The 26,171-nt window shown below is 38.1% G+C and overlaps 1 protein-coding gene across 1 annotated transcript in view; it reads right to left on the reverse strand.

Moving 5' to 3' along the window:
• Positions 1-26,171, reverse strand: part of AHR (aryl hydrocarbon receptor) — an 85,371-nt gene that overhangs the window by 25,350 nt on the left and 33,850 nt on the right. Inside the window, exon 3 of the mRNA XM_073333784.1 lies at positions 8,169-8,284. Coding sequence (XP_073189885.1) covers positions 8,169-8,284 — 116 coding nt within the window. The remainder of the gene's footprint in view (positions 1-8,168; positions 8,285-26,171) is intronic.

Genomic DNA, 26,171 nt, shown 5'->3' on the forward strand with positions numbered 1-26,171 from the left:
AACTATGCAATTCTGTATAATTCTGAATCTGAAAGAAAAGATTTCATATAAAAAATCTTAAGTACACATTTCTGCATATTGACTTTTTATGCAATAGCTTTAGAGCCATCCTCCTCCAAGCACATAACACCACCACCTAGTTCCTATCTAGCACTTTTTATTATTGCGCAAAATAATAATGTAGAGATGTGTTTTTATAAACTGAGAGGACTTGGTGCTATAGTAATGAACTGTAGTTAAGGATGCAAATATTTATCAAATAACTTCAGAGTGGAAAACTAACAGGCCACTCTAATTTCAAAAGAAAATAAATGCCTGAAAGCCAGGAAATTAACTTAAGTTACATCTTAAAACCTCAGATATTCAAAAGTCCATAAATGCAGGATTAAGATAATCAGGTCACCTCTAACTCTGTCCATAGATCCCTCCTACCCTACACCACCAATCACAAGATAGTCATACCTCTTCAAATCATGTACTGACGATGACTCATGCACCCCAAATAGGTATATGGTAAGTGTAAATTAATTTCTAAAAGGTTAGTTGAAATACTATACTTATACAGTCTATATATTTGAGTTTAATTAATTCCTGATGAAACACCACTAAGGGAAAACACTAAAGTAAGTCCTCTGAAGTTATTTACACCAAGGATGAATTTTGTTCTTGATGTGTTTTTTTTAAATAAAGTCCCAATAATAGAAGAAATAAGGCAATAATGCAGGGTTAGCTCAGACTGCATAACAAATTCTCAATTTTAAGTGCATAACAGATAAACAATTTAAAAATTACCTTTTACTTATTTATAGGCTTGTCCACACCACACTACAAGTACCACAATGAGTGAGGAATTAAAAATAAAGACATAAATACATAAAAACAAAACAAAAAGAACACATTATCTCAGAGTTTTAACCCCAAAAGGGATAAGCACAAAGCAGAAAGAAGTTCACTAGTAACTTCTCTAATGCTACTGATTTTTTGTTGAAGATGTTGAGTTACTATGGTAATGGGCAGTACTATAAAAACCAATATAGATCTAGTTACAACACAATTCTCCCAACCAACGGGTGGTGCAGATGAAACTTTAGTAAGGCTTAGATAGCCCAAACCTTTTACAAAATTAACAGATAAAATCCCATATGCAGTACAAAATGGAACCAAATCTATTTTACTTATAGTGCATAGAGGCCTCACATGGAGAAGCAAGTAAATCAACAAGCTCTATATGATTAAAAAAGCATTTTGCAGATCATTTAAAATATGCAGCTGAAAACCTCTGTACTAGCAGACGCTGCAAGCAAACAATGTTTTTAAAGAGAGTTTCCCCTTTATGAAGAAGTAGACAAAGTGGCTCCTTATTTAAAGTCATGTAAAGGGTAATTTATCTGAGCTCACAATCAATATGGTTCACAGCAATTGTTGTGACAGCAAACAGAACATTTGTGACTTGGCAGCTCATCTAAAAGGTGCTGATTTACTTCCATGGATTCCAGTCAAGATTTTAACAAAAGGTTGGCTCAAGGGACTGAATTAAGTATGTTTTGCCATTTAATTACCATAGTTGCATTTAGAGTTAGACTTTGTCAATGTGTTCAAATAAGCATATTTCAAAACTTTGTTTAGTGTGAAAAATTATTATTTACAACTTCTGGATTACAAAGTAAATGAACGATAAAATACTGTCATGTTTACAAACTAAAGTAAGAGAACGAATCTCACTACAAAGAATTATCCACCACCCCTACCCATTTGTGGTCCTCGGCACAACTGTTATTTCATGAATTCACCCTCCTAGGGTGCATTTACTACTTCAATTTGATCTTCCCATTACCAGGGTTTAATAAGGTCAGGTTAAATAGTCCATTAAATTACCTTTTCGAAGACTCTCTGAACACCTTACATTTAAAAAAAAAAATAAAAAATTCAGAAATGTCACGTTTAAAAACTTTTCAAAAATGAAGTGCCCTCCACCTATAAACAGGATATTGCAGTTCTAATCCTGGAAGAATAAGTGACAGTATGAGTTCAAAAGAATCCAGAGTTAAATTAATAGTACAGTCAATCCAAGAGGTCTTCAGATCTCATATAGCTGTCATTTAGTCAGCTATGAGATATATGTAAAGTGCCTTTGTTAAAAGATAATATAAATTAAAAGGGAATACAGTGCAAAAATGTCATGGCCTTTGTTTGGGTGCTCTTTTGATTTGATTTATACAGTACTAATACACCTAAAATTAAAAAATGCTGTAAACTGTACAGTGATTAAATTCTGGCCCAGCAGCTAAAATTAGTAATTTTAGTAAAATTAGTAATTCTGGCCCAGCAGCTAAAAGGTAATTCTATACCTTTTCATCCAGAAGTCAAAGAAAGATTCTTTGCTCACTGTAATATGAAGAGGTCATCTCTCCAGTTTGGAGCAACATATTTTATAGTAAAAGGAAAAGGAGTACTTGTGGCACCTTAGGGACTAAAAAAATGTATTTGATCCTAAGCTTTCATGAGCTACAGGATGAGCTTTCATACTCCTTTTCTTTTTGCGGATACAGACTAACACGGCTGCTACTCTGAAACCTGTCAGATTTTATAGTGGTTCTGATGCCTAGTTCAGAGAAAAATGGCTGTTCATGCCAAAAATGGGTTATGTTAGGTAAGTGGCAACTTCAGTTTCTATAAAATACAAAATAAGTCACTTTCCCAAAGCTTTTATTAGAAAAATAATACTTAATATTCTGTAAACATACAGGTGCCCTACATAAATTTGAACTCTTCTATTTCTTGTTTAGTTACAACAGTTTAATCAGGTCATTTATCTGTTTTTAAAAACTGGATAAAACAAAACGAATTTCACTTTAAACCTAACACCTGGATGTCTCTAGTATAAGTAAGTCCTTTATGTATGGGTGTGTTTTGCTCCTTAAAAGGTAAACTGGTGGCCTTAATACTTCCACATTTGTTCACTATATCTGCTTAGAGTTAAAACAATAATATACTGAAGTACCTTCAATTTTGATTAGCTTTTCTAGTCATTGAGGACATTACTTTTCATCAATATTAATTTATAGTCATTGTTTAAGGATTCTCTCTTTCACTTTCATTTTTTTTAGGGATTGTTTTCAAGACGACAATATCTAAGACAGTATAGACAGAAACAGCGGTAAAGAAAGGGAAAATGTTGGGGGTCATCTTTCTTGATGTTCCTATTGAAAAAGTTGGTGAAGAGGAAACGCCAATTTTTTAAAAAGACTCCGGAGGCAATCCTTTCAACTTCTGTACCAGGCAAATTGGTTGAAACTACAGCAAAGAACAGAATTATCGGAAACAAAGATTAACACGGTATGCTGGCAGAAGAGCCAACATGGCTTTTTTAAAGGGAAATCATGCCTCACCAATCTATTAAAATTCTTTGAGTGTCAACAAACATGTAAACAAGGGTGATCAGTGAACAGTGTACTCGGACTATTACAAAGCCATTGTCAAGGTCCCTCACCAAAGGCTCTTTAAAAAGTAGGCAGTCATGGAATAAGATGGAAGGTCTTCTCATGAATCAGTAACTAGTTAAAAGATAAGCAACAACGGGTACGAATAAATGATCAATTTTCCACAATGGAGAGAGGTACAAAGGGATCCCAGAAAACGGGGTGACTAGGCCAAAAAATGGCAGATGAAATGTAATGGTGATAAGTGCAAAGTAATGCACATTAGAAAATATAGCTCCAATTATACATACAAAATGATGGGGTCTTAATTAGCTGTAACCATTCAAGAAAGATCTTGGAGTAATTTTGGATAGTTCTTGGAAAAATCTGCTCAATGTGCAGCAGCAGCAGACCAAAAAAAATAAAAAATAAAAAATAAAAAACAAAAAAAATGTAACAGTATGTTGGGAACCATTAGGAAAATTATATAAAGTCACTATATAAATCCATGGTGTGCCCACATCTTGAATACTGCATACAGTTTTGTTCACTCAATCTCAAAAAAGATACATTAGAATTGGAAAAGGTACAGAAAAGGGCAACAAAAATGATTAGCAGTACAGATCAGCTTCCATATTAAGATAGATTAAAAATACTGACCAGCTTAGAAAAGACACAACTAAGGATGGATATATATGTCTACAAAATGATGAATGTTGTGGAGAAAGTGAGTAAGGAAGTACTCTTTACCCGTTAACATAATCACTCAATAAAATTAATTGGTGACAGGTTTAAAACAAATATAAGGAAGTACTTCTTCAAACAATACACAGTCAGCCGGTGGAACTCCCCGCCAGTGTATGTTGTGAAGGCCAAAGTATGGGTTCAAAAAAGAATAGATAAATTCATGGAGATTGAAGGGTCATTGATGGCTATAAGCAAAGAAGGTGAGGGACACAATCCCATGCTGCGTGTGTCCCTAAACCTTTGGCTGCCAGAAGCTGGGACTGGATGATCAGGGATGAATCAATAGATAATTGCCCTGTCTGGTTCATTCTCGCTGATGCACCCTGCATTGGCCACTGCTGGAAGACAGAATACTGGGCTATATGGACCAAGGGTCTGACCCAGTATGGACATCTTATGTTCTTATAAATAAAATAAAAATATCAAAATTCAAAGTAGTATATAAAAAACCCAGTCTCGTTCACAACACTTCCCCCTGCCTCCACCTACTCCCTGATACTAAAAAAGTGAATCACAAATTTTAGGTTTTACAATGTGAGCTGAACTTGTATTGCCAAATTTAGGCTTTTTCAAACCACCAGAGAAGACAGGATCTTTCACTCTATACCACCACCTATAAACATTTAAGTCACAGGAAGTACTGCCTAGAGCAGCTCAGCAGATGGTATATTTCATTACACAACTCGAGAGTGTAAGTTTTAGACAGCTAGGTCCAAGATCACAAATTATTATAGGTTTTAACCAATACTTTGAACTACACCTGGAACCACATAGGAAGTCAGGACTGGGTCCAGAAGACTGGTGCTCTGTGGTAACAGGCTGAACCAAATGAGACAAGATGTCGCTTTTTATGCTAACAAGCTTTTCAGTCATTGAAAGAGTACGACCAAGTGACATGTATCACCAGGGTCAGATTGATACTTTGTGGTCCCCACACCGTCCCTGGTGGCTGGGCAACTGCGGGGCCCCAGCTCCAAGCTCCCTCCGTCTACAGGGGCCTGGAACCAGCCGGGAGCTGCGGGGGTGCCCCTGCCAACCAGTGGCAGAGGGAGCTGTGGGGTACCCCCACCGTCCACAGCAGCTCAGAGTTCCTAAATGCTGCGGGGGTACTACTTGTAACTTTTAGGCACCCCGCCGCGCCCTCCTCCCCCAATGCCTAGTGTCCCCTGCACACCCCCTACTGTCCAATACCCCAACACACATAGACCTCCCCCACCCTACACTCTCCAGAGCCCCCTCCACAAATCCACTCTCCCATGCCCCGCCCCACGGCCGCACTCGCCCGTCCTGCTGGGAAGTGTCTGTGTCCGCCGGGCTGAGCGAGGAGTGCTCCAGCAGGGCTGTGTGGAGCTGTCTCCCTCTTAGCTGGCCCTGCCCCGACGGGACCCGGGAGCAACAAAATTTGAATTTTTAGGCACCCCCTCGGCAGGCCTACAGTTCCTAATGGGAAATCGGCCCTGTGTATCGCAGTAATTTGGCTTTGAAAATGCACCCATGGATCATCTACATCAGACAAACAATCCAAGCCCCACAGCCAAATACATATGGATAAAAATTGTTCTAAACTGTATAGTTAAAAAAAGCAAAACACTGTTCCTAGACTCTTTGAATATAGTTGTTCCAAAACTGATGAAATTGTAGCGCTAAAAGTTTCATAGGTATCTCCAAAGAAAGACATTCTCACAGCCCTTTCCCCATTCCTTCTAGTATTAATCCAGTTGTTCAAAGAATTTGGGAAGAAGCCCCAGGGAAACAGACAGTTCTTTCTATAAGAACTATGTTTGATCTTTTGGTTCTTTTTTTTTTTTTACCAGAGAATTGTAGCAGTTCTTTTTCTAACCTTTAGTCAGCACTATTCTCTTTAATTGTTTTGCATTCCCTTCAAGAAATAATTTTGCATTTCTGCTTAACAAAAGAAAATGCTTTTTCTGTCAGATCTGTTCTTTATACAGCTATGCTGCTTTCTGTTTGTAGTCCCATAATCTTCTATATATAAGGACGTTTGTCCCATTATTTTACTGGGAACAGACATTTTCAGTTCCATGATGGCTTCTTCTGCAATCCTCTGGTAAGATCAGTCATGTGAATTTTCAGTAAGTGTCAATGGTTCACAACTTTTGTTATCTAATTCCGTAATACCCAATTATGTATGTCATATGGGCCTGCTGATTTCTACATTAGTAAAAAACTTGGAAAACTAATACTTCCCAACTGGCCAATTTCTGCCTTTAGAATTAAACAAGGAAAGATTATGCATTACAGCATCTATAATGTATTTGTCCCTTCCCCTCACTTCTTATGTTTGTTCCTTACTTTCTCACTCACATTTTTAGTCTGGGAACAAGTTCCCCTTGCACTGGAACTGAGAAGAGAGCTGAAGGCTGTCTTCTGAGGGCTACTTTGCAAATTGTGGTGTAGGGGGGATTCTGCGAGTGGGACTTCAACTTGGTGGAGTCTGCTGGGGGTGGGGGAGGTGGAGCCAGAGCCACAATGCATAATGTTGCATAGACCCTGGGCAGGACAGCTGCCCATAGACAGCCAGGGACAGAATACCATAGTTTAGACAAACCCACCAGGGTAATAAGTTACATAGGCAGTCACTTCAGCCCCTAGATCAGCCCAGAATTTGGAAGGTTGCTTTTAAATGTCAGCTGAAGCCTGAGCTCTGGGACCCCATGAGCCTGCGTTAGCTGATCCGGGCCAGCCAGCGGTGTTTTATTGTACTGCTGACATCCCCACAGAAGCACAGCATGGAATCTCACCCACAGCATCTTTTCTGGATTTTCCATTAACTCTTTTTTGCTTCTAGAACTTGGTCTCATTGCACCAAATTACTTATAGTTCCTCATTCCTCTAAAATTTGGAGAGCACTCTCCTATGGAGGTTATGGAATCTTCACTATTGGAGATTTTTAAGAACAGATTAGACTAACACCTTTCAGAAATGGTCTAGATAATACTTAGTCCTGCCATGAGTACAGGGGACTATACCAGATGACCTCTCGAGGTTCATTCCAGTCCTATGATTCTATGATTATTCCTTATGTGTGCCACTTAAAGGTACAATTGAAGCCCTGCTTTGTATTGTATTCAATAACTAGCAATGGTATCTTATGCTATTATTCACATATTCTCCACCATGCATCTTTAAATAGGTCCACATCAGCCTCCTTGATCAGTTAGAACTATTTTTTTCTTTTGTTTTTAACACTGACCAGTTTAGCTTTATTAGTTACCCAACAAAAATCTGAGCAGAGTTTTGGATCAGTGTGGTATTCTGTGGTTTTGAATACCTTAAGAGTTGATATAGAAAATTTCCATTCTTGAGTTTCTGCAGTCCAGATGGTTTTTAATAGACACCTACTGTATTTTCTCCCTGTTCATTCTATTATAAGCCAAGTAATTTAGCAACAATTGAATTTACAATAGAAATACAAATCAAAACTAATTACAACGGCACTTAGAACACTATAGTTGTTCATAAAACATGGCATGCAAAATAGTTTGAACCCAAAATAAATTCAAACATCTTGAGTATGAAGGTATCAAAAATATAAAAAGTGTTCTACAATGTGCTTTTAAAAAAGTAATGAAATGTTTAAATAAATTCTCAAGTTAACAGCCTCTAAGCTGGGTTACAGATGGCTAGCATTTTAACCCTCCATCAATACAAGGCATGGTTTTGTGTATTTGTTGGGCTTTTTCTTATTTTAAATAATCTGTTAGAGATTAAGGGGTAAGAAAGAACTGGAAGACTATTGGCTGACAGCAGGAAAATAGCCATTGCTATGCTGGATCAGACTAGTGGTTCATCCAGTCCAGGAGCCTGTCTCTTAAGTTAGCTAGTACCAGATAACTCAGAGGAAGGTTCAAGAAATCCCATAATGACAATTACATAGTAATTTGACTATAAGAAGTTTCGTCCTAAACCCCATCAGTTAACTTTTGTAAACGTAACAAAAGGCCTTTCTTCAGCAATTATTATATCCGCTGTAAAACATACCTGTAATAAAAGTTCTCCTTCTAGTAGATGTATGCCTTCTCCAGGCTTAGTTGTTCTGCAGCTGTCCTGAATGCCATTTATCTCAGGTCTGGTACAGTTGGAAGATTTTAATGCAACTATGGAAACAAAACAAAAAATAAAAATCAGTTTTTCTTTGAAGGTCTTAGTAAGCCATGAAAGTGTTAAACTGTAGTTAAAAAACAAAACAAAAAAAACCACACACACAATGAAAAGTTCTTATGTTTTAATACCTTTGTCTGTTTCTATCCTCTCAAAGGCACAAAGTAATAATATGAAAAACAACGTAGATTTTTCAGGTTTTGTAAAGGCTATTTACAGAGTAGAAACTTACACTGCACATCAATGGGACTTTTTTAATAAATCAAAATCTAGTTGTCACAATGGCAGTTTCCTGTTTTGTTATTTAAGACATTTATTTTTCACCACCTTTGCAATATGCATCTTTGCAATATGTGGCAGTTTTCATTTAACATACATTTAAGCATGTGTTTATATGTAAGCACATGCTTAAGTGTTTTCCTGAACTAGGACCCCAGTCCTGGTGGACATCAGGGCATAAATGAGAGCCAGCTACCTGAGTCTCTATCTGGATAAGACAAAAGAGAGATTGGTAGGCTGGGAATAACAGATGGATGATTACGTGGAAATTATATCTGCTGCTATTATTGAGGTTATACATCTGCAACTTATTCCCTGAGTTCATATCATCAGGTGTCATTCACCCTGTGGAGAGAGTGGAATTCCATGTTTAATTAAGATCTGTGGGCCAGGGTATAAATTTCTAGCTTTCACATATGTGAGGATAACCTTCCAAATGCACTGTTGTCTTCCCAAGTCTACAGAAGAGGGTTCCGAGAAATGATTCAAGCATTGGAAAAATTGCTTTATAGTGAGACTCAAGGAGTTCACTATATTAATTTTATCAAAAGTCTATTAAGGGGTGACTTGGTCATGGCCTGACCTACATGGGGAATAGAAACGAGGAGTCTTCAGCGTAGCATACAGAGGTATAACAAGATCTAGATTCATCGATTCCAAGGCCAAAGGGATCACAGTGATCATCAAATCTGACCACCTTCATTTACTAGCTGGAAGTTACAGCTAGACAAATTCAGACTTGAAATAAGGTGCAAATTTGTAACTGATGGTTCCAGTGGTTGGTTTCTATCTATTAAGGGTAATGGTGGATTCTCCATCACTGGGAATTTTTAAATCAAGGTTGGATGTTTTGCTATAAGACATAGTCTAATTCAAACAGGAAAGGCCTATGGCCTGTATTACGTAGGAGGTCAGAGTAGGTGACCACAATCATCCCTATAATCTCCAAATCATTAAATGACAGACTGTTTCATCTTATTGTAATTTGACTATCCAACTCCAATCTTCCAGCAAAAAAGAAATCAAACCTGATCATTCTTACATGGATTTAAAAGAAAAAAATAGAAAAAATAAATTATGCACTAATGTTTACATATTAAAAAAGGAACAAACAAGAGCACAATTAATGTGCTTCTCTGCAATTTACTTTTAATGAAAACCTTCAACAACTTTACAAATAGCACAAAAATAAATCATCCAAATTTTCTTTTTAACAATTGAGCTTCAGGCTAAGCACTTTTCTACTTTCATATGAAGCTAAACTGTAAACATAAGCTATGCAAGCGGGTAAATACAATTTATAATATCTGCATACAGGATTCTTTTTATATAAGAAAATAGGTCCTATTTATAATCTCAAACTTCACTGGTTGTCACGTAATCCTGGATTTATCATCCAATAATAAATCACCCTACCATTGCCAGGAATTTTCCAATGCCGGTAAACACTAAATCCTAGATGTAGTAGAATGAGGTAGTGACCTTTTCTGGCTTTTCTAAAACACAGCAGCTTCGTGATTTTGTGTGCATTTGTCTTGAGTGTGAAATGCGATCTGCTCACACTCATACCAGCAAATGTAAAAGATATTAACTTGATTCAGTTTGTACTATGTCTACAGAAGACAGCAAGTTAAATACAGACACTTTATAGGAGAAGTAATTAAAATGCCCATGTTTAGCAACCATAACCTCTTATCTTTAATTTTAAGTATATGGAGGAAATTGAGTTTAAGTTAGATAAAACTGTGTTGTAGGTAGATGCTGACTTAAATGGTAAATGGCAAATTAGTTTTAAAATCAGATGTTTGCATAGCTAGAAGTACCCATGAAAAAATGAACTGGCTCTTTATTTTCGCAATGGAATTTCCACTTTGAGAAGCCTTGTTTTTTGGTATATTCTTGTACTGCTTGAGATAAAAGAATCTTACAGAATCAGAAGTCAGACACCACAGAGAAAAACACCGCATAAATTGTAGCCTCACCTATCATAACTGTAACCCACTGGTTATGATTCAGAAGAGAGAGGCATGTATGGGGGCTATCACAATTAAAGAGCAGTTGCATTTTTGACCCCTCTCTGATTTCTGAGTACCTGTCCTCAAGCGTTAGGCCCTGTGAGCTGACTTAACTCAGCATGGAATCCCATAAGTCTCAGACTTATAGATTGGGTCCCCAGACTACAGAGCTCTGTGTTCCAATCCTGATAACTCACCAGGCTCAAATGGATTCAATACCTGCAAGTCTTCCCTTTGGGAGGTGTGGCCAATGGTTAATACAGTGACCTGAAAACTTCCATAAAGCAAGTTATTATTTAATCTTAACAGTAGGAACACAAAGCATAAGAGAAAAAGTATTTAAAAACAATGAAAGCCCTCACATACCTATCTTCCCAGTGGCTTGCCATCCCTTGAAGGCCCTAGGGCATCCATTTCCTTCAGATCCCTGGCCTCTACAGCAACCCCAACCACCATTCTCCTTCTCCCTCAAGAATGTCTCATGTCCCCACCAGCAGCCCTTTATCTTGCTTCTTGGGCTTTTGATACTCCTATGATTACAAACTGTGATTCTCCCCCTTAACAAATTGGCCTAGTGAGCTCAACAGGAGGTTAGAAGTCAGATATCAAAGCAAATGAGTATAATATTGTCCTTCAAGTGCATAAATAAATGGGTGGCACTCTGAAGATATTTACCTTGTTCGTGCTGACTCCTTGTAGTCCGACCATAAACCCCTTACCACTGTCAGACAAGCAGAGCCCTATTCCTAAGTGATTACAAAGCACCTCTACATCCATCACAGAAGCTTCGAAAACTGATCAGATTTAAAGGCAGTCCAAACTTATGTGATAGTGAAAAGACCTCCCCCTGTACTGTGTGGAGTCAGATCCCTCGCATCATTTTGGAAGAGAGTCTACCAATGCCGAGATATGCTGTAACGTGTTGTACTATGGCAAAATTCAATGATGGATGTACCACCTTAAACTCTGCCTGCTCTGTACTTTTAATCAGAAGTAACAGTATGAAGACATACTCCTCCTTGGAAGAATGACCACAAGGCTTTTTGGTTAGTAAAACAGGGTATTGCTTATTTTGCCCACACTTATGCGGAGAAGATCCAGAAAACCAGAGAAGCAGCATGGTTTGATGGACTGGATGAAAATGAATCTTAAATTACAAGCTCAGCTCAGCCCCTGACTCAGCATCTGGGTATGTTTCTGAATTTGTCTCCATTTCCCCATCTGAAAAAACCTACCTACATACCTGACAGGGGATTTGTGAGAAACTTTAGCACCAAATCACTAATCTCAGCCTCTTGGACAGATCTCATCACCTTTGCAGTAGCTCAGACAAGCCATTTTTTGTTTCAGGCAGTCCTAAATTTGAGTCTAAATACTTAATTTGAAGAAAGATATGTTCTTGCAAGGCACCAGAAATAACCTCTAGGAATAACAGAATTGTGAGTGTTGAGTGGCTGAAGAAAACAGAGGCCTTCAGTCTATGGAAGTCAGTCAGGATTAAACAGATCTCTGATCTCAAACTCTTCCAAAGCCAGAAAAGCTTTGTGAATGCAGATTGATCCTACAACCATTGGCTGAAAAGCTGAATGACAATCATACAAAACCCCTTCTGTGAGTTGAGCTTTTTCTTATTATTGCAGATGAAGATGCAACTAGAGGCAGCCTGACTACTCGCACTGAGGTGGGAAGAAAAGTCTTAAGTTGCTAACTCCTAATTGAGCATTTTTAGAAGTCATTGCCAAGTTTCTGCTTAAGTTTGAGTCTATGCAATTTTACTATTAGGCAAATGATCTATTCAAGCCTAAAAACGTATAAGGCAAGTATTACATCAATCACAAGTAGATCTTTAGCGCATCACTCATGCAGCCCTGGAATTCAATACAAAAGAACTTCCCAGAACTGTTTATCATCAAATTTTGGCACAACTCTCACAATTTGATAAAAAAGGTCAAAGTTATAGTTAGAGCCAGTTTAGTCTGTTTCATAACCCTTTCAATAGTGTCATCAGTTCAACTAACGATCACTTTTAAAAATGCTCTGAAGAAGGGGAGGTTCTTAGTTGCTTGAGTAACTACCACCAAACACCCAAAATAAAGTTAATCAATCAAAACCAGGCTTATTTCAAAAGACCTAAAGGAAGACACTATTTGGAACACTGAGTTAATATTAAACAACTGCTTAAATCATGAACATACTTTAAACAGTTTATGCTAAGTTTGTTTGTTTTTGTTTTTTTAATTTAAACTGATCTTTTCAAGGTGTTCCAGTAAAGGCTATACTAAAAATTGATTTCACATTAAGTACCAGGCTGACTTGAGTTAAATCAGCAAGCAGGAAACACTGATTTAAATCTTGATTTACATTTGTACTTTTTAGTTATTTTCCTAAAGCAAGGTTGATCATCATTGGTTGTTACCTGTTAAAAACACATTGATCTGCAACTACATATGGTACATTTTGCTAACCAGGAAGACAGAATGTATCAATACACATTTACTTAAGCAAAAATATATATTCAGATTCTTAATTTTTTACTTTTTGTAGTATGCTAGAAAATGGTGAATGATGCTTTTCTTAAATTTTCCTTTGTAATTTGTGACAGCTGTACGGAAATTAGAATCCAATTAAAAATCCAAAATTAGCATTTTAAAACTGTTTTTGTTAGTTAATGTGACACAGAAGAGGTATTTGTTATTAATATTAAATGTGCATGAGAGAAAAATAAGGTTATCAAAACATTTTACACTTAACATTAACTGTTTTATTGAATAAAAAAGTACTCTATAGCTAATGAATTGAATGATTGTTTCTGAGCAGTCCTTCAATATTTTAGAACTAGCACATCTCATCCTTTCACACCTAATTCCTATTCACAGATAGAAAAAAGTAAACAATTTCCTGCTTTTTCGACTCACTCAAATTCTTAAATTTGACTGCACTAGTCATTGCATTGAACTAGTTCAATCAACTGAAATGAAGAAAATGTGCTCTCTGCACCTAACTTTAGCACCAAATATGTACTGTAATTTTTTAAATTTCATTTATATTATTTTAACAGATTATAGTGATGGTGATGGATTCTCCCGTAGCTTTGACAGATGAGCATTCAGCTAGTATATTAAGTTCTGGGTTTATTTGTTTTTATGGCTTCTCACATGGAAACCAAGTCCAATCCACGATTTTCAAATGCAGCTGCATTTGGTAGTGGGAGGGTTTGAGGCATCGACCTAATGATGCACTCACTCTCTTCTCAAGCAAAGACTTTGCGTGCCACTCCTCAAAACTGGACACAGTCTTATGATGCATACTTCTCCAACCGGGGCTATCCTGTGCAACTTATCCCCCAAGTTTTAATGTCTATCTTGCACACTTTGATGGTGGCCTTCAAGGAGTCTTTGTATCAGAGAATGGGTCGCCTCTTATTGTGGGTTCCTATGCTCAACTGGCTGTAGAACATCACTTTTGATATATGGGAAGCCTCCATGTGGATTGTGTGTGGACCAAAGTTGAGCTCTGATGAGCATGCTCTTGATGTTAGGGGTCTGGCACCTCTCAAGGACTTTGGTGTTGGGGATCTGTCCTGGCACTTGACACTGCAGATAGATCTTAGGCAGTGAAGGTGGAAGACTTCCAGCTGTTTGATGTGGCTTTGGCACAGCGTCCATGTCTCAACCATAAAGGAGAGAGATGAGTACATCAGTGTGGTAGACTTATCTTAGTCCTGAGGCAGACTTCATGGGCCCTCCAGAGCCTGCCAAATGCCAAACTGCCCTTTACAGTCGCTGAATGATACATATAACATGGTGTTGCTGGAAAGCACGCTACGCAGATAGCTCTGTCAGGAAATTCTACTAAGTGACAATGGGATCATGATGCTTGTGATCTGGTTCTGGCTGGTACACCACCTCCATCTGTTTCAGGATAATTGTGAAACAAACATTTTGAGGCACAGGTAAAGTGATCCACAATAAGATGAATATCCTCAAAAGTGCATGCAATGAGGGCACAGTCATCAACAAACAGCTCTCTTGATAGCTGTTTGATTACAGTAGAACCTTAAAGTTATGAACACCAAAGTTACAAACTGACCAGTCAACAACACACTTCATTTGGAATTGGAAATATGCAATCAGGCAGCAGAGACCAAAAAAAGGCAATTACCGTACAGTACTGTGCTAAAGATAAACAAAAAAAAGAAATTTAAAAAAATACTCACAAGGTAAGGAAACTGTTTCTGTGCTTGTTTCATTTCAATTAAAATGGTTAAAAGCAGCATTTTTCCTCTGCATAGTAAAGTTTCAAAGCTATAATAAGTCAGTGTTTGGTTGTAAACTTTTGAAAGAACCATAACGTTTTGTCCAGAGTTATGAACTTTTCAGAGTTACGAACCACCTCCATTCCAGAGGTGTTCGTAATTTGAGGTTCTACTTTATGAACGAGTTTCCATAGGCTCCTGTGATTCACCATGTCAAAGCCTTGGTCAGATCAACAAACACCAAATGGAGTTCCTTGGCTCTGTTCATGAGCCTTCTCTTGTATTTGTCAGACTGCCAAAATCATGTGCATCCACAGCCAGCACAAAAGCCACACTGACTCTGCATTATAGTAATTTTAGGTCTAAACAGTTTGTCATGTTTTCAGATTTAACTTTAAATAGTTTTTTTTTTAAATTTATTTATATTTTTAATATATATCTCCAATTTTATTGAAAATAATTTTCAATCTCCCTTGTTAATAAATGTAAATCTATAGTGTAAAACTATAGTGTATTAGGTAGGAACATGCAACAATGTAGGAAATGCAAAAATTAAGGTTGCATGTGGAAGCTAAACTATGACCCCTTAACTTAGAGATGTATGGAGCATTTTGAATTACTCTCTACTGCTGAATCCATGTAAGACAAAAGGAGTTTATGAAAATACTTTAATATACATATCTCATCATGGAATAGGAATTATAAATTCTAATTTTATAGTATGAGACAATATATTCATGTAATGTTTAAAAAAAAGTTACGTAAATGAGTTCCAATAGTTCATAGATCAGGGACCCAATCTTATGGGGCTCCAGGGGCTTCTGTATACGTTATTTAGGTTAATCATTCTATCTCCCAATGGGACTCAGTGCTCAGTCTAGAAGATACCATCACAGATGCTTAGTTTTGCAGTTCTCAAACTGTGGATTTGTGTTAACAGCAAAAATATTTAAAAATAAATAAATATACAGAGGTGAGAAATCACAGACCTCAACCCTATTGTCCTGCTGCAAATTTGTGTACACAGAGTCAATCCCTTACCGCTCTCTAAAAAGTGCAAAATTTCAAAAAATACAATGAATAGAAGATTATTGGGGGTGGAATAGATCTGTACAAGGAGAAGTCTGGAGATAACTGTGAGACGGGAGGGACAGACAGTTGAAACAATAGTGAAACTGCTGAGCAGCATATTAAAAAGTCTTGAGGTCTTTCTGAGTGCAGCCTTCTTTGATTTGAGATCTACCATACCATTCTCTCACTAAAAGGGAAAACCTATAATGGCAGCAGGCCGTAAAAGAGACCCAGTTTGGGAATAAGAATCATTCAAGAAATATATGCTTGCTGAGGACGTTTTAAAGGAAGTCACACCAGTGAACTGGTGAAAGTTACCAAAGCACTTGGATTCAGAGACTGTTGAAGTGATAATCTCACTTTTAACAGCAGTAATTTCTTCTGCCGGTATAGACAGAATATTTTCTTCCTTTGGAATAATTCGTTCTAAATTGAGAAAAAGCAGGAAAGCTTGTTTTTCTTTTCCAGATTATGAACAAACAGGAAAATGAAGGCGAACATGACCGAGTTAGCTGCAGAACCCAATATTTTAAGTTTCTCATGTTGACCTGGCTAACAGTCCATTTAATTTTTGTTTTTTTTTTTTAAAAAAAACTATTTTAAACAATTTTAACAAAAACCAATCTGATTTTAAAAAAACTTGAATGTTTAAATTCAAAAATTCATGCGCTTGTTTTGTTAAAATATTATATATTTTCTGTTGAAGAAAAAAATCCAGAATCCATAATAATGTTGTTTCAGTTAAATAAAATAATTTAAAAGTCTGTCTGGTGATGTTCTCCTCCCAGTACAACATGGCAAGAAAATCCCCCAAATATTAATGATTAACCTGCTGAACTGGAGATAGTTCACCTCCCAATGACTTCATAAATATCTGCTTCATTTACCTTTGGTAAATGAAATAACCAATCATTCATTTTCTGATATAGCTGTAAAACTAATCTGAAAAGTTTTCAAAATAAATCACTTTAAAATGTATAGTGTGTACATTCTAAAAATGAAACCTATATCTATCTCTGAGTTATAACCTTAATACATATTATTGACAACAACCAACAAGAATGCACTTTTATGTAGAAAACCATGATTAAATCAAGTCTTCCTGACTAGTGATTTAAATCAAATCCACCCTGATTATTTGACTTAACCTTAAAGTGGAGTACAACACACTATTTTTTGTTTGTTTAAAACTTCCACTCATTGCATATTGCAATGAAAACTTCTCAGTAGCAGCAGCCATGTTTTAATATCGTCATGATGGCTTCCAATTAAAGGTAAAGGAATCAGTAATGAAAGCAATCAGCGAGCCACCTAAGGCATAACTTTTTGATTCTGGACATGTGCCTGCCTGGTCTGTGAATGGACTGTATAAGGTATAGTTTTAAAAATAAGGATTGGTGGGAGGAGGATAGAGGTCTCCCTCTTGAAATTTTGTCATTGGCCAATAGGTGGTCAGTCAAAACTACATGGGCTGTGATCTGATGGGAGGGAAATAGAATCAGAGACCTTCGGGTATCAGTAAGAAAAGACAGGTTGGAGCCCAACAGTGTTAGTGGGCTTGGAAACAAACACTGTGTCCTAAGAGTCTTGTGGCATGGCACAGAGGCTCCTGAACTTGCTTCCAGCTAGTCTAGTATCAATGAAAGACAATGACAGTCTGAGTCAGTTACTGGGTGTCAGAGCTGGGCATCATTATTTATTTCTGGAATCACCCATAATGTGCTAGACACTTTCAAAAAGTTATCTGGCTTTTTACTGGTCCAAATGGTGAAAGCTCCAGAAATTCACTTTGGGGGAATGAAGGGTGTATCACTGGGCATGCACTTACAGAATTCAAGAAAAAGTATACGGTTCCAACTAATCCCTCTCTCAATCAGCAGCATAGCTTCTCAGCTACTGCAACTGGGGTTTAAACTGAAATGTCTGCAATATATGTGCAGTCCTGCATTTTCATTCACCCAAAACATTTTTTTAAAAAACCTCCTCTAAAACTGAGTAAAGCACATACTCCTCAGTGAACACTATGCCCATGCCTTATTATTTTTATTATAATAGAAGTATAGCCAGTTATGAGCACATACTCTACTCAGAAAAACAAAACAATTTTCTCTTTGCAAATGGGAAACATGTATTTTGTCACTCTTCCATAGTAAAAATTGCTAGAGAATTTGTTCAAACTTTGCAAAAAAAATTCAAACTCAGAACAAAGAAGGAAAATTTTAGCTCTAAAAGTGAAAGAATCAGATATTTAATAGTGTGTGAACACAGAGGGTTTCAATGGAAACGATTTTGCAATGTTGATTATAGGGGTTGTCACTAAAAACAAACACTAAAATAAAGCACTATTTGGTTGCTAAAATAAAAAGTGCTTTGCATATTTGCAGTTTAGTCAGGATAAAGCACTGCCAATATTAAGGTTTTATTAGTAATTGTTGAACGTTTTAGAGAATACAGATAGAAACAGACTTACAAAACAAATAAAATAGTAAATATTTTCTCAGTATTGTCTTGAAAATTACTCAACATACAGCTACAGAAAACCCCCAACGTCCCGAGTGCTTGAACTTTAAAAACATGTCTTCGTACATATTTTAAATTAACATGGAAAAGGAGTAGGCACTCTTTAAATTACTTCAGAGTCAGCAAAAAATACTCCTTGACTTAATTCATTATATGCACACTATACACACACACACACACACACACACACACACAGAGAAAACAAAATAGAACAGACTCATGACCCAGGCATAAAAATATATTTTAAAACTGCTTACATTTTCATGAAAGCTGACTACTAATAGTTTTTTTGTGGTGCTTTAGAGTCATATACTACTAATGGTTTAATTTTAAGATAACCTTGGGTCAAAAGAAAATGTAAAATTAATATTTTTTCTTTAGCTGAAATCAAATAGACTTAATTAATTTAGCACAAAAACTATTTCTGTCATAAGGAAGTCTGTTGCTTGCCCTTTCAAAATTTACGTGTTTGTGAGCTCAAACCACTGCTACTTGGTTTCCAAGTCTATGGGAGGAACATGTAGGTTTATAAATCAGAAGACAAGAGACAAGAACTTGGCAGAAGGAACCACCTTCCCCACCCCCACCCCACTCCCCATTGAATTTCACTGGCTAAGACCAAAAAGCAGCCCACAATTTCCCAGAAATTACATTTCAAGATCACAAGAATCCCAGTAATAACATGCATTTTTACTAAACAGAACTCAGAGAACTCTTGTGTTTCATTCTATGTACAGTATCCTCATTTATTAAGTATTCTACTTGATATGGCTTAGTAACACAAATGAGGAAACATTAATACAGGGGTTCTCAAATTGGGGGTCAGGACCCCTCGGGGGTCATGAGGTTACTACCTGTGGGGTCACGAACTGTTAGCCTCCACCTCAAACCCTGCTTTGCCGCCAGCATTTTAATATATTTAACAGCATTATAAAAGTTTTTTTCATTTATTAGGGGGGTTGCACTCAGAGGCTCAGGTGAAAGGGGTCACCAATACAAAAATTTGAGAACCACTGCATTAATAGAAGTAGAAAAGCCTTTTTAAAAGGTTTTGATTAACTACTCTATACTCTTAGAGAGCTAATAAGCAACCTTATCTTACAATGGTCACTGGTGCTTTTATTTCCCAGTCTTCCCTTCTATACTCTGTTTTTCAAATTCTCATTCTTTATTTCATCTTAGTATTGAAAGCTTACTCAAAGATGTATTTCCATATCAATAAGACGCTGTAATATATTCCACCTTAAAAACAGGCACAATGTTGGAAAATTTTGACAACTGCCTCTGACCAAGATTATAAACACTTCTTTTCTCATATTAAAAGACATTTATTTACATAGGTAAACCAAAAGCATTCAAATATACACCATATCTTCATTAAAAAGCTGAGATTTCAGTCAAAAAACACTTAGCATTAGACTAGTAGAGAAGCGACAGGTGGGAGATACGCGTTAATGTTTTCCTGTAATGACCAGAATACATACATCTGCTAGTACATAACTACATGAGGGTATGTTTTGAAAGAGAGGGAAAACCAGAAGCATAAGCTCCTCCTTTCAAACAACCTAAGCCAGTGGTTCTCAACTAGGGCTACATGTGCCACTGGGGGTACGCAGAGGTCTTCTGGGGCCACATCAATTCATCTAGCTGATATTTCCCTAGTTTTAAAACAGCCTATATAAAAAGCACTAGTGAAGTCAGTAAAAACTAAAATTTCATACAGTGAAATGTTTATACTGCTCTATATATGCTGGAATGTAAGTACAATATTTATATTCCAATTGATTTAATAATTATATGGCAAAAAAAGAAAAGCAATTTTTCAGTAAGTGTGCTGTGACACTTTTGTATTTTTGTTGTTTGATTTTGTAAGCAAGTAGTTTTAAAGTGAAGTAAAACTTAGGGGGTATGCAAGACAGATCAGATTTCTGAAAGGGGTATAGCATCTGGATCTGTTGAGAGCCACTGACATAAGCTATCTGCAGACTTCTCATATTAAGATGCTTCAGCTGCCTCAGTACCCTTTCCTGCAGTGGAAAATTTCTTAGTTAACACAACTCAGACAAAAATAATCTTCACTCACAAATGCAGCACAACTAATTCTTGGATGAAACATTGCAAATGTTACAACACACAAGGTTGGACAGAAAGTGAACCTTATTCAAATAAAAGTATGGGCTAAATTATTCAGGCAGATTATAAAGTAAATTTCTGAATCAGAACTTCGCCAAGACAGCAGGGTTATAACACCTTTATTTTCATGAAAAGGGCCACAGATATAATAGCTACAGACGGTCAAAGAATAGGTTTTAGACTACATGTAAAATACTGCAGCTGACCATGAATGATAGAGCAGTGGTTCAATATTGACTCTGAAAAGAATGCTACTCAGAGGCCTTCTACATGCTTCCCAAGATACACAAACAAGGCAACCCAGGCAGACCCATCGTATTTGGCCATGGTACTCTTACTGATATTCAGACTCCTATAAATTATTCACCACACAAAGGGCCAGCTTCCTACAGGACACAACCGACTTCTTCCACAAACTCCACAACATAACAAGCTCCCTCAGAATATCATCCTTGCCCCCATGGATGTCACCTCCCTGTACACCAACATCTTTCACAATAACAGCTTAGCTGCCTGCCTCAAATATTTACAAGACAATGGACAACCCTCAGATATCCACCCCAGACTCATCCCTTTCAGCCTCACCCATAACAATTTTACATTCAAAACACACTTTGTCCAAACCATGGGAACAACCATGGGTACTAGGATGGCTCCCCAATATGCCAACCTCTTCATGGGCTACACTGAAGAAGAATTTCTGGACAAATGCACCATGAAACCAATGAAATACCTGAGACATATCAAGGATATTTTCATTCTCTGGACAAACGACTTGAACTCACTCAGAATTCCACCACAACTTTAACCACCACCACCACCACTCACCCATTAAAGTGTGTCTGGAACATTCCCACACCAACATCAACTTCCTGGATACTACTATCAGCTCCAAGAACCGAACCCTACTGACAACCGTACGCAAGCAACTCCTGGATCACCACACCTATCTTCATGATACAGTAACCACCCCAAACAAACCCAGAAATCTTATCTCCAGCTGGGCCATCAGACACCGCATAATATGCTCCGAGGAGAAAGTCTGTGATATACACTTTAACACACTCAAAACTGCCTTTGCTAAACAAGGACACTCCACCAGAAAAGTAGATCGCAGCATGGAACAGGACAACCAAATACCCTGAGAGAACCTGCTTCAAAACAGAAATAAAAGCCCCTCTGACTGCACACCCCTAGTTGTCACCTGCCACACCACAATGGAATCCATATGGGGTATCAAACAACTACAACCCATACTTGATGAGGACCCCATCCCAGGAAAAAAAAATCTTTTGAGCCCTCCCCCCCACCCCGTTCTGGCCTTCAAAAACCAACAAACCAACCCCCCAGCCTCTTCAAGTTCATCGTCAGAAGCAAGTTCCCCACAGACCAGACACCAACTCAAAGCGGCACCAGACCCTGCCAGAACAAAAGATGCAAAACCTGCAGACATGTCTCCACCACTAGAGTGATCAACACACTTTTCAAGATCCATGGATCCAAAATCCTATCACATGTGGTATACCTCATCCAGCTCACTAAACGCCCTAATAAAAACTATGTGGGTGAAGCCAGACAATCACTACACTCTTGAATGAACTCACACAGGAAAATGATAAAAGGCAAAAACACCACAAACGGTGGTGAACACTTTTCACAAAGCAATCATTCTATAGCTGACAGATTTTATAGCTGATCCTCAAAGGAAACCTGCACAACACTTCCAAAAGACAAGCCTGGGAGCTTAAATTCATAACTTTGCTAGACAATAAAAATCATGGACTGAATAAGCACTGGATTTATTACAGAAATCTATAACCCACTAACCCAGATACAGTAACAGCTTTGTTATCCGGTATGTTGGGGCAATTAGTGTCAGTTAGTCAAAAATTCCAGTTAACTAAGAACTATTACCAATGGAGGGAGGGAACTGGGGGTATGGGGTCTGGGACGGAGTTTGGATGTGTGGAGGCTCAGGGCGGTTAGGTGAGGCGTGGTAGGGGTTTTGGGGCGCCAAAAACTGGTGGCACTCACCTTGGGCAACTCTCTGAAAGTGGCAACACGCTGCTCCTAGACAGAGGTGTAGCCAGGCTGCTCCGCGTGCTGCCTCCACCTGCAGGCACTGCCCCTGAAGCTCCCATTGGCTGTGGTCCCCAGCCAATGGGAGCTGTGGAGCCAGCACTCGGGGTGGGGTGGGGGCAGCACAGGGAGCTACCCAAGGTGAGCACTGCCCGGATCTGGCACCCCAAAATGCCAGTTTCTAGAGCTTCCCGGGTGGACGGAAGAACCCAATGCACAGCTACAGACTAGGGACCGAATGGCTAGGCAGCAGTTCTGCGGAAAAGGACCTAGGGCTGACAGTGGACGAGAAGCTGGATATGAGTCAGCAGTGTGCCCTTTTTGCCAAGAAGGCAAATGGCATTATATGGCATTACATACATAATGGGATGTATAAGTAGGGGCATAGCGAGCAGATCGAGGGATGTTATCGTCCCCCTCTATTCGACATTGGTGAGGCCTCATCTGGAGTACTGTGTCCAGTTTTGGGCCCCACACTACAAGAAGGATGTGGATAAATTGGAAAGAGTCCAGCGAAGGACAACAAAAATGATTAGGGGTCTGGAACACACGACTTATGAGGAGAGGCTGAGGGAACTCGGATTGTTTAGTCTGCAGAAGAGAAGAATGAGGGGGGATCTGATAGCTGCTTTCAGCTACCTGAGAGGTGGTTCCAGAGAGGATGGTTCTAGACTATTCTCAGTGGTAGAAGAGGACAGGACAAGGAGTAATGGTCTCAAGTTGCAGAGGGGGAGGTTTAGCTTGTATATTAGGAAAAACTTTTTCACTAGGAGGGTGGTGAAACACTGGAATGCGTTACCTAGGGAGGTGGTAGAATCTCCTTCCTTAGAAGTTTTTAAGGTCAGGCTTGACAAAGCCCTGGCTGGGATAATTTAATTGGGGATTGGTCCTGCTTTGAGCAGGGGGTTGGACTAGATGACCTCCTGAGGCCCCTTCCAACCCTGATATTCTATGATTTTAGGATTCTATGAAAAGTGCTGGATAACACAGCTTTTACTGTACTGCTCCCCCACCCTTTCTTCCCTGTGACTGGAAGAGTGTTAATAGAGCGCTCTCCTGTTGACTTAATTATTCCACCTCCATGAGAGGCGGTAGCTATGTCGGCAGGAGAAGCTTTCCGGCCAACACGCCGTCTACACCAGCACTTAGGTCGGTGTAACTTACGTCACTCCTGGGGTGTGGATTATTCACACCCCAAGCGACGTAAATTATACTGAAGTAAGTGGTAGTGTATACAAACCTTGAGTTAGTTTCCCAGACCTGAAGAAGAGCTCTGTGTAAGCTCAAAAGCCTGTCTCTCTCACCAACAGAAGTTGGTCCAATAAAAGATATTACCTCACCTACCTTGTTTCTCTAATAGCACTGGCACAGACATGGCTACAACTACACTGCAGGCATACATATATATGCCTGAGTCACTTGCCGGTCTCCCACTCAAAAACTAGACTTCTCCTGACATTGTTAGTTTCAGATTGACAATATTAGAACAGAAGATAGCATGGCTGCAGGCCAAATATATAGGTACTTGAAAAAAGGAAACAGATAATAGAAATATTGTTGCTCAACCCACAAATTTCCACATTAGCATAAGTAATGTTTTATACAATGGAATAGAAAAATCAGACATTGCCTAGATACTTATATTTAAGTAATCAATTTTAAGCAATTAAAAAATGTTGCCAGCGCAAGTGTCATTATAGCAGTCACAGTGGTAAATGAAATACTTGTATTAGAATACAATAGAATCCAGTTATGAAACAGTCAAGAATATTTATCAGAATAGAGAGGAAGCATGGTCCAGTAGTTAGGGGAGTAGCTTAGGACTTAAGAGTTCCTACTTCAGCACCAACTGCCTGGGTAACCCTGGGCAAATGACTTAAGCTGCTCTGTGACTCAGCTTACCATTTGTAAAATGAAGATAAAAAACAGTTCTCTATCAAAATTATACCAAAAGTTTATGTAGAGAGAACAATACAACTTTTTAAGCACTCTTGGTTAATTTGGTGAGCTGCACTGAACAATGTATTATGAATGGTTACCTTGTGCCACATGCTCTCAAAGAAACTGCGGAATCACCTGATCAACATCCTCTACAGCAAACAGGGAAAGATTAAGAATGAGCTCTCAAAAATGGATACTCTCATAAAAAAACAACCTTCCACACAAACTTCCTCGTGGCTGGACTTTACTAAAACTAGACAAGCCATTTACAACACACACTTTGCTTCTCTACAAAAGAGAATTGTTTTGAAAACACTAACTTTAAAGCCAGTAGTATACATTTCTTTAGGGTTACACAGAAGCAGAGCCATCTAACGCTGCACCCAACTCAGTCTGCAACAGAGGTTCCAACTACACGTGTGGACATTCCCAACAGTTATTCTGTGCACAAGAAGGAAGAAACAAGAGAAATCTGGTCCAAATTGATGTGTAATCCTTTTCCACCCAGTACGTTTTTAGTAGTTCAACATCATAAAAGTTGAGACAGAATTATAGAAATGCATTTCACTTAAATGTATGAACATAAATGATCCCTCTGGGGCTTTTGATTTTTTTGAAAATGAAAGGCATTCATAAAAGCTATGAACATAAATAGTTAATGTGGTTCTCATCCCTAAAAAGCAAACATAAAACAGGGAATACTGTTATAATATGGGAGTCTGCTGTGGCTCCAAGCCACAGCACAATAAAGGATTGCATAATTCAACAACAAAATATATAGCGTTTGGCACATTAGTGTGGATTTTAAATACTCTGCCTTTAAGATACTTTTATCTAGCATTCCAAGTTTAATGTAAAGTATTTACAATTTGTTATGGTTCCACGGCTAGCTGTGCCTTTGTCCTCTCCTATCAGGCTCTCTGTGGGCACCCTTTCCAATAGACTTCTCTGCGAGTGGAATCCCCATAGTTCACTCCACTTTTCAATTTTAGGTTACCAAACTCCTGTTTACCAACTGTGTTTCCTTAGCAGGCCAAACTGGATTTGGTGCCTACCAAAGACTGGCCTTTCAAGTTTGCAATCAGCAGGTAAACACTCCAAAAAGCTTCTGTAAAACAAAGTATATACTTACCCATAAGAACACAGCAATCATAGAGAAAAGGATTAAAACAACAACAAAAGGTCTACACATCTATCATCTTAGTGAAAAGCTTTGCATTTCTCTCGTTTGTTCTCTTTTTTAAAAACAATATTTATGGACTGTAGACTAAGTAAGCTTCTTTTAAAATATAGAACATATATAATTTAGCAAGTCACTTCACTGAAAGTGGATCTTAACATTTACCATTTTCATAGAATCATAGAAGAATCGAGTTGCAAGAGAACTCAGAAGGTCATCTAGTCCAAGCCCCTGCTCAAAACAGGACCAACACCAACTAAATCATCCCAGCCAGGGCTTGGTCAAGCCAGGCCTTAAAAACCTCTAAGGATGGAGATTCCAACGTCTCTCTAGGTAATGCATTCCAGTGCTTCACCACCCTCCTAGTGAAATAGTTTTTCCTAATATCCAACCTAGACCTCCCCCACTGC

This window comes from Lepidochelys kempii, chromosome 2 (assembly GCF_965140265.1).
Source record: "Lepidochelys kempii isolate rLepKem1 chromosome 2, rLepKem1.hap2, whole genome shotgun sequence".
NCBI classification, from domain to species: domain Eukaryota; kingdom Metazoa; phylum Chordata; order Testudines; family Cheloniidae; genus Lepidochelys; species Lepidochelys kempii.